Source organism: Gouania willdenowi, unplaced genomic scaffold (assembly GCF_900634775.1).
Source record: "Gouania willdenowi unplaced genomic scaffold, fGouWil2.1 scaffold_343_arrow_ctg1, whole genome shotgun sequence".
In the NCBI taxonomy this organism is placed as follows: Eukaryota; Metazoa; Chordata; class Actinopteri; order Blenniiformes; family Gobiesocidae; genus Gouania; species Gouania willdenowi.
In genome coordinates, this window is record NW_021145106.1 from 9,145 (window position 1) to 23,682 (window position 14,538).

The window sequence follows — 14,538 nt, forward strand, 5'->3', positions numbered from 1 at the left end:
TGAATTTCACATCATTATTTTCCATCAATGCTTTACGCTGCGCGTTACCCATGTTCTCAGCACAGGATTTACAGACACTGTCACCACAAAGAAACACCACACAAAGAAACACCACACAAAGAAACACCACACAACAACTCCCGTCTGCCCTCTGTCCCTTTACCACGCCGTGTGAGTATTACGTCACCCACCACGGTCTTCACTCCCCGTTGTACGTCACGGGTACTATGGTGAAAAGAAAACTGCTTCTCACCTTGTCAGTGCTCTCCCTGGTTCGTGGGACCCGTCACTCGTCCTCCGGGTCGGCGCTGGAGCAAGCTGCGACCACCCCTGCAAAGGAGGGGGTGCCGGCAGTTTTACTAATGGTCCGGTTGCGCCCGCGCCGATCCAGAAGAAAAGATATAAGGTCCCGGGTTTCGGCACCAGTGAATGTTAGGTCTAAATACGTTAAGACCGTTGCTCAATCACAACTCAAGGAGAAAAACACTATCTGACTTAAAAGGCGACCAGAGGCAGAGGGGTGCGAGCTGCAGCTCGGAGAAAAACCCAACAAAAAGACACAGAAGTCCGATATAAGTTGAGATGCTCTGAGGTGATGCCTCAGAACGAGGTATTTATTAGGAAAACATAGACCACACCCAGATGGGCTGTGCAACAACGCTCTGGGTGCAGTTTTAATACCATATAAGGAAACACAAAAACTTTGGGGGAGAAAACAGCTCATATGTCCATGCAGTGGGTCACGTACACCTACACTGGCCCAAACTAGTTTAAACCAGCTGTGGTGGACAATGGATATGTTTTGCAAACACACACACAATTAATCATGGATAATTTCATATTCTAACTATCGTTTAATCATTTAACTATAACTAATAAAGTAGTAAAAAACACACACACACTATAGCATATCTTACAGTTACAGCTACAGATTAAAAGTATACTGGCTTTCCCTGTAACCAACTCAGTGTGTGTGTGTGTGTGTGTGTATTATCTTGTTGTCATCCTAGGTCCTGCTTGTTGTGAGAGGAAAGGATGTAGGTCTCTTTGATTGGCTCATGGCTGCCCCCTGGTGGCAGCAGTTGTTAACATTTCTGACTCCTGTGTTTGTGCTCATACTGTCTCTTGCCCATGATGTGCTGCACTGTTTCTAATATTTAACTACTGAGATCCAGATGTGGTGATGGATGATGTAATCAGCCTTGTAGGAGTAACACATTGGGCCAATTGTAGCAGCCAATCACAGGGCAGAGGCTTAGTGTATTTACACACAACAAATGGAGCACAAACATTAGCTTTTTATCAGTTAACAGTAGAACTTTCTATCCTCTGAGGGAAATCTCAGTGATATTCATCATTGCTGTTTACAATTACAATTATGTCTTCAATTATCCATGTTCAGTTTTACAACTCAATTATGATTACAATGACCACCTTTTTTTCAATTACATCTAAAAATAGAATGATCATTTTTCCGCCTAAAACTCAATTACAAAACCTAAAATTAAATTACAATTAATCAGAATTACTGAGCCTGAAATAAATAACCTCATAAAAGTTAACCTTCCTCTTGTGTTAGCTTTCTGTTAGCATGTCTTATGATAACAGTTCATCTAATTTGTTTCTCATCTCTTGGTTACCTTCTTAGGCTTCTTAATCAATAAAAATATTGGTATTAATATTTTTGGTGTGAGTGTCAGAGCTTTTTTCTCTCAGTATACCCCAAGATTTACATTCAGGTGACGATCGCTCTTCTCAATGATCTGAGCACTTGCTATTGGCCAGGTTCTCTTTAGAGGTTTGATACAAAGTGGTCCAAGAATAACCATTAAAAACACTGTAAAAGTTGTAAGGATGCATGAGAAGAATTGGAACATTTTTTCAAAATGTAATCTTTAATTTTTACAAGACTGAATATAAAAAGCATGGATAGTACAACAGCAGATATAAGTAAATGAGTCAGTTATCAAAGTATTTGAATAAAGCACTTAAACCCTCAACTAAACCTATGAATACTTATTAAATCATATTATGTTCTTTTTGTGACCCAATCTCTTTCATTCTTTTTAATGAGTAAAGAACAATCACTTTCTAAGTTACCATGATTAATGCGTTTCAAAACGATTACATAAGCATTTCAGCAGTACTTAAGCATGAATTCACAAGCAGTAATATCAGACATTTGTGGTTAACTCTTTGAATTTACTCTTGCCTCCAGGACTCTGAGGCGTACAGGGAAAATTGTGGCTGAGCCTATTATAAAGGTACATTCACCCAGAACGTGACTTCAGCAACAACAGTCGCTTAAATCAAACGTGATGAGTCGCTTTAACATTGTTGAGCTTTTTGGTCGCTTCATCACTTCATTGCATCAGTGACGTGACGACCGGGAAATAATATAAATAGTGTGTCTGAGGAGCAGGAGGCAGCAGCACTGGGAGGGCTGATCACCTCTTCTACAGCCATATGTTTATAGCATTTATCATAGACAGCACCACTTGTACTTACGATTTAAATGCTCAACTCACGAAGTTACTACAGGATGAGTCCACTCGAAATATGCTTAGAATTTAAAAGGCGTATTCAAGGAATATGACTCTTTCATTTGGCTAGTTGAGTGTGTACATGCACAGCCCTCCTGCTGCAGTTAGAGGGCTACAACCTTGGCTCTACAGACAGTGACGACCGCTTGACGTTGCGACATTTACTTTGATTTTGAATATAATGTAGTCACCAGAGTCGTCTGGATGTCCCAAAAAGATGTATTCTAGACATCCCAAGAAGACGTCATGAAAAAGAAAACCTAGTTTGGATTCCAACCCCAGATCTTCTCTTAATAAACAGGCTTCCTTAAAGGTTGCACCACCGTAGTTCTCACAATGCAGTGCTCACTCTGAGGTTAATAATCATATATCCAGTGAGAATGGGTATCCTTTTAAATTGACATACCCTCCTTTACATTTGCCACCGGTTTGTATCCAGGGAACTTTACTACACACGTCAGTAGGGATTTTGATTAGGGATGTCACTTTAACGCATTAATTGCGATTACTTAATTACAGAAAAAAATAACGCACTAAAAAAATGAGTTGCGTTAATCGCTTCTTTTTTTACAACGCAACCAGTTTGGAACCTTTCTCTATTGTACGCATTATACCCATAATACTGATGTATTGGTTACAATGGTAGAAGCTGAAGAGTTTGAGGGGTCTTTGAGCGCATTAATTTTAACACACATGATGGAAAACTAAAGCCCAGTTGTGTGTGAATTTTGCAAAACAGAGTTTGTGGATCACTGGAGGTCTTCTAGCCTCCAGCAGTTGTTGCAGTTAGCATGGACAGCGGTCCTCCGGACGATACACTAGACCGAGCAGACAGAGTGGCCCATACAATCCACACTGGACATGACGACAGGGTTTAGAGTCAAAATGAATAAATCCATGAGTGACAAATGAGCAAAGTCAGTGGATAAATGATTGTAGTGGACAGTCGACCACTATAGGTTGCAGAGGATGTGGGCGGGGTCACTACTACTTGAAGTGATTGCTTGATGTTATTACATGATTATTTTTTGTGATGAACAATGTTATTATTGATGTGCTAATTTACAGCACTGTGATTGATGGGTCAGTTTTATTTATTTTATATTATCTGAAGGAGAGAAAAAGCAACAAGTTTGATGTTCATTAATTGTATTGCTCAGAAAATTGTTCTTACTGTTTATGATGTGTTAACTTATAGCACTACATATAATATGAACCTGAAGTTTTATTTCATTTGTATTTGTAATTTTTTTTTCCCATATATTCAGACAATTTTTTGGGGGGGGAAATTTACTTTGATCTCCTGAAAAGTTTCGATTGTCAACTACCAGTCTTCTTCACAGTTGTCTGCTGATCGCATTGATGTCATTGACTTCTGCGTAGTAATTCCTGCAAGTTTATTGAGCCTTCTTTTTGAAGAAGTCAAGTCGATCAAAATAAATTTTCTGAAAAAAATATCTGAATAAATGAAACCTGAACACATGATTAAAAAAAAGACAAAATGAACTTGCTCCATACCAGAGACTAGTTCAACATGTTTAGCTATCTTAGCATATAGCCATTAGTAGTGTTGTGGTGGTCAAGACCGGTCTTGGTCTCGAGACCAAATTTTAAAGGTCTTGGTCTTGTCTCGGACTCTGAAGCATTTTGACTCGGTCTTGTCTCGGACTCGGGATTTTCCGTCAAGACCATTCGAGACCAGCACTAATTCCTGCTATTTTTAAACTTTTTTATAATGTGATAATAACACGGAGAAGAACGGGATAAAACAATCCTTTATTCATTATTTAATCCACCCAGTATAATGACCACAACCTTCCTCAATGTGACTGAGTGACGTGTGTGACACACTCATACGTGTCTGGCTACGGTGTCAATTTGGACCGCGGAGCACAAGGGAGATATGAACTAATCACTGTTAAAAATCCCAGTAAAACTCCAGAAAACAATCACCATGAATTAATATTATCTCCCTGGTAAAGACAGTAGCTCTAACAACAGGTAAAATGATAAACTGATGATATTACAGCCTGTGAAGGCTGGATAGGGGACGCACTTACTCTGCTTCTGGGTCCTAGTGCCAGCCGACCGGTGAAGCCTGTTCCGTTTACCGTGTGCACTGAGGTCCGTGTGTGTTTAATAAGTCCGTGTGAAAGTCTGCATGTTTATGCATCTGTCCATCCACTCTTTTCATTATATCCATGTCATTTAAGGCTTTATTACATAATGTCGGCTGTAGTCGGGCCGCCGCCATCTTGGTTTATGTCGTCACCAGCGCGTCATCGCCGCAGAGTTGCACAAGCCAGAATGAGTCAAATAACAGTAAAGAGGTCTTATATTAGTCTATTATTTTTTTAAAGTGGTGTTTTTTTTGTGTCTTTAGACTCCAATTACATGTATGTATATAATATGTTCCCCACAATATAAACAGGTTCACAATATAATTATTATTTATAGTTTCTGTTTCCACTGTATTCAGAATAATAATAATAATTCTCAACAAGAACTATTGATTAAGTTGTTACATGACTTTTCCAGGGTTTAAGTTTGTTTTATTTAGTTTCACATCTACCTGTAGCTCTATGTTTTTTAGACTGATGACAACTTGTTTGTAGTTTTATTTCAGAAAGTTTCACTTTTACAGTTACAGTTGGAAACCTTTGTTAATTGAATATCCTAGTTATATTACAGCAACCAAATTAAACTATATCAACTAAGTGAATTAATAAAAATAACCTGTGTAAAGGCTTTTTCAAACTAAAAAATGATCTTGTGAAATCTGTGACCTGTTAAACCTGAACAACTGAAAGAATCAGAATTAAGAATCATTATTTCTTGGCAGAAATGCTTTTAAACACTTGCTGTACATTCAGCTGACATAAAAATCTTGTTTTCAAATATGTAGAATATTTGTGAATTTATCAGTAGCAGTAGTAGTTTTAATATTTAGTTAATTTTTTGCAGGCACCTTTTTTTCCGTCAAATGTATTTAAAATAAACTAAAATTAAAGAGAGATGTTATTGAACTGTTGAACCTTGTCATAATTTTATTTATTTATATATTTTTTTAAATTGAAAAAAAAATGTTTATGGTCTTGGTCTTGACTCGGTCTCGGCTCCCGAAAGTCTTGGTCTTGTCTTGGTCCCGGTGCATTCTGGTCTCGGGCAAGTCTTGGTCTCGGATAGTGCGGTCTTGAACACAACACTAGCCATTAGTTCCAGATGTTTGGGTTGGCTTAGCACATAGCAGTGCTGATGGAGTAGGATCAAAGGGTAAAGGGGTCAAAGGGTAAGGCACCAGGTCCACTTAATGTTTTAATTTTTTTGTCATAAAATAAAATAAATGAAGAATTTGGCCCTTATCATTTGGTGAGTCCTTGGACTGATGATTAGTGTATGTTCCATTCTCTCTATGTAACTTTCCTCCTGGTGATGCAGTTCATCTTTCACATCATGGCACACCGGCTTTTGTGTTCTTTGCTCAGCATCTCTTGGATCATCTTAGCGATCTCCGTCTCATGTTTCCTCTGCAGCTTTTCTTTCAATCCTTCATCTTTCTCAGAATCAATCTCCTTTTTTTTGCCGTTCGAGTAACTCACGAAATTTCTGAATGTTTCCTCTTTTCTTGGTGACACACTGCACTACACTTTGGATTTCCTCAAAGTGTTTTTCCTTCATCTGCTTCTCATTTCGAATCGAAAGCAACTCCATGCAGGTAAACTTCTCGTCTTTGTCTTTGATCTGATTCTGTGTCTCCTTCAACTCCTGGGTGTACTTCTCTTTGAATTCGTTGAATTCTTCTGCCTGTTTCCGAGCTTCTTCTTCGTACAAGTCCTTCATCTTCCGCATGGACATCAAGTGTTTCTCCTCCAACTCCTTCCTCTGATTTTTCTCCTCCTGTCTGAGTCGTTGTTCCTCTTCCTTGGCTTCTCTTTCTAGTTTTTCCTTCTCCAGTTTGTACTCATCCTTCAGTTTCTGGATCTCGTTGAGCTTTTCCTGCTCCCTTTGCTGGTTGTCCTTGAACCTTTCTTCTTTTTCTGTTTTACAGGCGGCTCGAGCCTGCTCCATGTCCTCTCTTATCTTCTCCAGCTCCTTCTCATTGACATCTTGTTTCATTTTTGCCTGTAGGTTTTCTATTTTTTCTTTCCATATTAGTCGTTCCTTCTCCTCTTGTGTGATCCTCTTCTCTTCCTCTTCCTTGACCCTTTGTTGTTGCTCGACCTTTATCTTCTCCAGCTGAATGATGATGTCTTCCTTCTCCTTCAACTGTTTCTGCCTCAGGTTTCTCTCCTGGTCAATTTCTGCCCTTTGTTTTTCGATCCTTTTTGCCATCTCGTGGATTTCTGCCTTGTGTTTCCTCTCCAGCTCCTGCCTCTCCATCTTCATCTCCTCCTCCTTCTCCTTCAGGATCCTTTCCACCTTTTTCTGGATGGCTACTTCAGCCTCTTGCAGCATCTCGTTGGTGAAGCACTCTCCTCCATTCGCCATCACCATGGTGTATATCTTCTCAATCAGCTCACTGACTTGAGCACAGTTCATCTCATAGTTGTCAAAGACGTGGAATCTTTTTCCACAGTCTAACATCAGCTTAATGAAGGAGCCCTTGCTCTCCTGGATGTACTGTTGGATGGACTTGTCTTTTTTTTTCAGAGTGTCTCCTCTGGTGAATAGAACAATGGTAAACTTGTCAGCGTTCTTCCCAAATCCTTTCTTGAGAAGTTTCAGGGTGTCCTCTTCCTCCGGTGTGAATCTTCCAATAGGTAACACCAGCAGGAAGACATGCGGGCCGGGAGCCAACAAGCTGATGCACTTCACCACCTCCTCGTGAACCTGATCATTGGAAAGACTTTTGTCAAACAGACCAGGTGTGTCTACCACGAAGACTGGACGTCCGTCTACCGTGCCCTGAACCTTCTGACAGCACTTGGTCACTGATTCAGTGGATGCGTCGGTGCTAAAGACTTCTTTTCCCAGGATGGTGTTTCCTGACGAGCTTTTCCCACTGCCTGTCTTCCCAAGCAAGACGATCCGGAGACAGTCAGGACTATTGATTTCTTCTACACCTGTGAAATTACAGGACATGAAGTAATTTACGATATCACTTATATTGTGTTATTAATGTTATTACTATTGTTGTTCTTTTTTTTGCTAAAATTCAAACAAAACATCAATCAGAAAATGTGGAATTATTCATCCATTGCACTGCTGCAATAATGTAGTATTAAAAGCTGGAAAACAATCATTTTTGAGTTAAATGTCTGATGGAATGACTAAAGGCTAACCTAATACTAGTGGTACGAGATAATTTGGTCAAGTAATGGCAAAAAGTGCTCTACCAGCAAAGGTACATGCTAAGCTTACCAAACATATGGGACTGGTTGCGACATGCTAAGCTAACCAAACATGTGGGACTGGCCACTATGTGCTAAGCTAATCAAACATGTGGGACTGTTTGCTGCATGCTAAACTTGCCAAACATGTAGTACTGGTCACTACATAATGAGTGGTTGCTACATGCTAAGCTAACCCAAACATGTAGTACTGGTTGCTATGTGCTATGCTAACCCAAACACGTGGGACTGGTTGCTACGTGCTAAGCTAACCAAACATGTGGGACTGTTTGCTACATGCTAAACTAGCCAAACATGTAGTACTGGTCACTATGTGCTAAGTGGTTGCTACGTGCAAAGCTAACCAAACATGTGGGAGTGCTTGCAACAGGTTAAATGAGCAAAAGATGTGGTACTGGTTGCAACGTGCTAAGCAGTGACGTTCTGTGAGCACTAGGGTTGGGTAGGCAGGGCGTTGCAAATCGAGACCACCAATGTCGACACCAATGGCAATTTCATATGTTTTGGCGAGCAAGTGTTAATCTAACAAAATCAACATCGTAAAACACCATTAAAGAAACAAACAACTATTTAATATAGCCTCCATACTCTCCCAACAAAATATTTGTCATGACACGGCAGCGCATCCGTTGTTTGTGTTGGAAACACAGAAACACGGAGAAAACAACAGCAACAACAACTGGGAACAGCCTCAGTGAGGCGTATCCCCAAAGCCAATCCTTCCTTTTGTACCATTCACTGTGGAAAGTACAAATAATTTTTTGACCTTGCCTTTGCTGAAGGTCTGGTAGCTCAGGTGTTGGTCTCCCATCTTTTAAAAGCTGTCGTTTTTCCTCAAAAAAAAGTTTCTTTATTGTCTCTAGCGCTGTCATCCTGCCTGTAGTGTTATCCTGCCCACTAGCTAGAGAACGTAGCAGTGGCCACGCTGGATCAATTCACTAATGCACTGTGAACGTAAGTATAGCATTTAGCATAGCACGGTTACGTCCAAAGGCAGCGTAGAGAGCTGCCTTTTTACATAAATTTTTTTCATATTGGGGACTGACTACGCATGCGCAAACACATATAAACATGCTATGGATACAGAGGCAGAGTAGCAATGTGCCTTTGGGAGAGGGTGTGGCCTCCTCCTGCCTTATAGTGGAGTGAGACTTGTGCACCGTCTCTGCCTTATGAGGAAATAGCGATGTTTAGTCATTTAGACTATGAAAAGCACAAAATGCTGGCACTTTCAAACTTATAGGTACTGTAGGCTATCGAAAATTGAAAAATAAATCATTTATAATTATATTATAACAAATAAGAGCTTGACTGTTTGAGAAGTGATGGAACAATGACATTGGTTCATTATTATATACTTACATATTCACTGCCTGAGTCTACAGCACATTTACAACAGTGAGTTATTGTTTGTCATCAGTTCATGTTTTTTCTTCAGGTTTCCTGTGCTGTTTGAGGTGTTAGTTCATATATTTAGAAAGTCTCAGGGCCAAATACACAACAAGTTGATTAAAAATGTATAAAGAATAAAAAGTTGTGACAAGAAATATTTATTGTGAGCAGCATTTAATGTAAATGATGAATCATGAAAATAAACTAATATGGAGGCCGGTCTGTTCACTCGTGGGCTCTCAGAAAAGAGATGGTTAACTTTCATGAAACAAGGGTAAGACTAAAAAAATCATGAGAAGTTGGTTCTGAATCACGACCTGAATGTACATGTTTGTGTGTATCTACCTAGATTCTCACCTGGGAGTTGTGACTTCTGAAGCTTTTCTTGTTGCTCTTTAATGAAGTTCTCCTGTTGTATGTTCTTCTCGATTTGGACAAAAGCAAATGTCTCTGTGGTGTAACCAGAAGGTTGTAAATATCTCAGATCAACCATCATATCCACCAGTTCAGGGATCTGGTTTCTTTCTGTCAGGTTAAACACATCAAATCTTTCTCCACATTTCTTACAGAGCTTCAGGATTTCTTTGTCAGTTTTCAGAATGTTGAGATCTGGAGATATCAGCTCAGACTCCACGGAGAACACAATCAGTGTGAGGTTAAAGATTCTCGGACCAAAGATCTTCTGTAGCATCTCAATCTCTTGTTTGTCTTTATAAGTCAGAGGACCTGCAGGTAGGACCAGGATGAAGGCATGGACAGGCTCACATAGAGAGACACATTGGTATGACTTCTCCATTACACTCATCTGAGATTCTTCAGACAGAGCTGTCAGCTCAACAACAAAATGTGGCCGTTTAGGGAAAGATTGGAGGAACAAGTTCTTCAACTTCATGTTGCTCCCACACAGAATCAGGTTCAGAGCTACATTCTTCTCTTCACTCAAACTAATCTCCCCTAGACTCAGAGATCCATCCTTCTCTTTGATCACACTTTCCAGCTTTTCCATAAACTTTCCGACATCTTCTTCCATCACGTGAAGAGAGCGTTTTTCACACGAGGCCAGCAGACGGTCCACACTCACGTTAGTCTTATCTTCTCCATTGGCAGTAATGACCAGAGAGCGTTGGAAGGCTTCCTTACCAAACAAACCAAGGATGAACATCAGCCGATGTCTTTTCTTCTCGGTGAAGGTGGAAGGTTGGACAATGAGCAACAGAAGGTTCGGTCCAGGACAGCAGAGTCTCACACACTCCTTCATCTGTTGCCTAACGTTCTTTCTCTCCATGTTATAAATGTTGGAGATAGTCACCAGAGTCACACTGGTTCCTCTCCACCAGCCCAGTAAAGCACAGCTCTGATCCACAATAGGTTTAAACTCCCATTTGAAATCCCAGCTCTCATGGAGGAGTTTACACAGACTGGCTTGGGATCGCTTGTTTTCTCCAAGCAGCAAGATCCTGAGTGAACTTCCTGAAAAAAAACAAGAACAAAAAAACATGATCACTGAGAAAGATAAACCTCCTGTTTTTCCAGATAGTGTCAGTTATCTGGATCGATGATGCCGATCGCCATGATCAATAACACTTTAAAGGCTTGTAAAAAAAAAAGTCTTGCACGTGTGCTGTTGTATGATCAAAAGAGAGTGAAACAGAATTTATGACAACAGTATGTAATGCAAAAATTCACCAGCAGGAGGTGCTGTAGAACCAACTCAAAAAGCAGAAAACAGGAGTTTATAATTTTTCAAACTGATCCAGAATCTGTATATTGAACGGAATCATCCTCAAAATCAAATCACTTGTGCTTTAATTTTGTAAATTTCCTAAAAAATCATCCATCAGTTCTTGAGATGTACTTTTCACAAACAAATCAGTAAACAAACATAATCTCCTTGACAGAGGTAATAATGTTTTATTCTTCCATGAACTACACAAACGTCTGTAGATTCTTACATTATTAGTAGGGATGTAACAAATAATTGTAAGGCAGTTAAAAATTGATTCATAGGTATCAAGGTTCACATCGATGCTGTGAAAATTGAATCGCAGTATTTTTTTTAACCAGCAGAGGGCGCTATCCAGAAGTCATGGCGGCGGGCGAAATCTGCTAATACTTTCTTTCTGGCCGCCTTCTACTCTTAAACATATTCATAAATGATTCCTTACCCCTTTAGCAGCAAAAGAATATCTGTAATATTACGTGAATATCTGTAAAAGTCACATTTTTCTATTAGCTCTGTCTGCTAGCATAGCATCTCTTATTCACTGCACTTAGCTGCATCCCAACCAAACACTGTGTTACCATCGCCCTCTGCTGGTTCAAACAAATATCTGACGCAAATACAGTGCAGACTGTTTTTTTTTTTAAGGTCCAATTGTTAAGTCACAAAATACATTTTCAGTTGCACTTTTAAAAAGAAAAATAACTATTATGCAGTTTTGTATTGTTTACTATGGAACCAGAATTTAAATGAATAGGCTTCTTCATTTGTATTATTCCTTTATTTATTTCATTCAAGATTTATTTTTAGTTAAATTGTATTGTTTTGAATAGTTCATCAAGGGATTCTTTTGACAATGAAAAACAAAAGGAAAATAGTACAGTATTTTTTTCTCCCAAATAAATAAAGGAATATTTTTCAGTCATTTAAGTACAGTCCCATTTTGTAAAATGAATCGTGAGAGAATCGTATCGTGAACCCAGTATCGTGAATTGAATCTTATCGGGAATTGAGTGAATCGTTACATCCCTAATTATTAGATAAGTAATATTGAAATTCAATGGCCGATCACGATAACAAAAACATTTCTCAGTCATCATTTTCAGTTACAGAATTCTTACCAACATGTTCGGATATAATTTGTAGTCAGAATTAGCAAAGATCATTCTAATACTCAAGAAAATATATTGACTATATATAGAATTGAATCATCCTTTTATGTCACCAGGGCCGGTGAACACACAGTTTTTCCGCTCACTTTTATCTCCAAAACCACTTGGCTGAAACAGGACGTAGTCAGTAAACACCACAGTCAGCGCACGCTTGTCTGGATACGGGCCAATGTATTTCAATCCATCTGAGAACTAAAGTTTCTTCTAAGCAGAGGATGAGACGGAGCATGGAATGAAGACAGGGAAACTTTCACTCGCTGTGTGATTTATGTTTCTGTGTCATGTTGACACCTGATGATAAACCCAAAAAATCCAAACATAAGAAGCATAAATGAAGCTTTAGAGTCTATCAGCACACGTTTCACAGAGATCCTCTGCACTTCATCATGACTGTACTTGGTCCAGGTTATAAAGATCATTAATTGGATAGGATTAAAGCAGTGCATACAAGAAATAATGTGGATGGATGTGGAAAATCTGTGGAGATGCACAGAGTGCAGGGGCTTCATTTATAAACGCTGCGTACGTAAAATAGAAAACGTACGCTACATATACGCAAAACTTGGGATTTATAAAAAAAACCTGGCGAGATTATGTGCGCACCTTCACGGCAGCTCTGACCCGGCCGTACGCACAAGATCACGAGATGAAATTAATGACAGCTCTGTGAAATTGATAGAATTTGTGTGAAATAATCAAACACATTGAACATTTCGCAACACATTATTTGAAGGATATATTTGCAAAAACAGAGGAGGAAAAAATCATACTGACGCCCCAGGGAGTGAGTGACATGTGCGCCTACAAACACAGTTTTATATAATAATAATAATAATAATAATAACATTAGTGATCAAAATCACATGATCATTGCATAAAACTGCTGATCAATTGGCTGCAACACCTGTAGCTGTTATAAAAAGGAACTCACTCAATACGTAAAGACGCACAACGGCTTATTTGGCACTGCTGGAGGACGAGGTGCATGGGAGACTCTGGAGGGGGGGGATCTTCAGAGACCAGGGAGACCTACAGGCAGAATCGCCCTGTGAGGACGAGGTGCTGCAGGAGAGAGGAAGAGGCTGCAGTGGGAGGAAGACGAGCTGCTGCGGAGTTTATTCCCATGTTTTTGGCGCATATAGTGCATCTGTGTGTGTCCCCCACCTCCGTTACACAGAGGGGATCCCCAATCCCCACTAATCCTCCAGCTTTTTGTGAAGCTGAGCTCCGGTGCTCTTTCCTCCACCTGTTGAACAGATGCTCTTCCTATGGAGAGTGATCCACATTTTCTCCTCCACTTTTATGTGTGATTGTTTATTTTTCAACTCAGTCACAGTCTGATGAGGCAACGTAACGCGATCAGCCTTTCTATCATTCATAATGTTCACTGTGTCACCAAACTACGCTCTCCTGCGTGTGTACAAATCAACAATTAATACCTCCACCTCACATTGAGTGTAATTTATTTTATTTGCTCGTTTTCCCCCTCGTGCCACCGTGAAATTTGTATTAGTGAAAATTAATTTAGGGCGTTCACCGAATCTTTTATGGGCACCATATGGGCGGAGCAAGGTGTTTCCTCACGTGCGCTAACTTTCGAGTTGATTGGGATTTACAAGCAAAAACAGGCGTGGGAGGTACGTGCACCTTCATTTATAAATCGTAAAAAAAAATTTAGAATGCACTTCCTGCTTTTTATTTTACACCAGCTGAAGTGTGTTTACCTAGGCACACTTTTATAAATGAGGCCCCAGAGCCGACAGCGAAAGACTGTGAGGAACAGACTCACTGTGTTAAAGCAGAGAAGCTGCTCTTCATCAACAACTTTAATGAACTTTGTGTCTCTATGAGAGAAATTATTTAATTTAATTTCCAGCCCAAACACTTATAGGCCTGTACTTGTTGTGCCCTTGAAAAGGGGAAAATGAATGAGAGGACTCAGGACACGATGCTTGCTTTGTCAGCGTCATGCAGAGTTTTCTTTATCTTATTTTCAAAATTATTCACAATCACATATAAAACATAACAGGTACGTATAATAAAATAATATTAACAGTGTCAAAAATACAAACATATTATATCCTGTATCACACTAACACAATTTAACATAAATATTATCACCCATTCTTCTAAACACTTTCAAATGTTTCATCTTTATATACACACACCCATCCAAACATCCACACACACACTCATGCCAAAACTGACCACGTGTGGTGACATGTGGAGAACACATAACACGGAGCTAACTTAGCTTACTATCTCACTGAACTTTCATCACGTGAATATAACATTTTTAAACATCAACCTTTCTGTGAAGTCCTAAAAATAAGCACAAAACAATCTCAACACACCTACTT

The 14,538-nt window shown here is 39.5% G+C and overlaps 1 protein-coding gene across 1 annotated transcript; it reads right to left on the reverse strand.

Annotated features, from left to right (window-relative positions):
- Positions 1–5,659: 5,659 nt before the first annotated feature.
- LOC114459776 (kinesin-related protein 4-like) lies at positions 5,660–10,654 on the reverse strand. Its single transcript, XM_028441917.1, has 2 exons — positions 9,644–10,654; positions 5,660–7,606 (listed from the first exon to the last, which is right to left on the reverse strand). The coding sequence occupies exons 1-2, from the start codon at positions 10,569–10,571 to the stop codon at positions 6,108–6,110; spliced, it is 2,427 nt and encodes an 808-aa protein (XP_028297718.1). The 5' UTR covers positions 10,572–10,654; the 3' UTR covers positions 5,660–6,107.
- Positions 10,655–14,538: the final 3,884 nt, after the last annotated feature.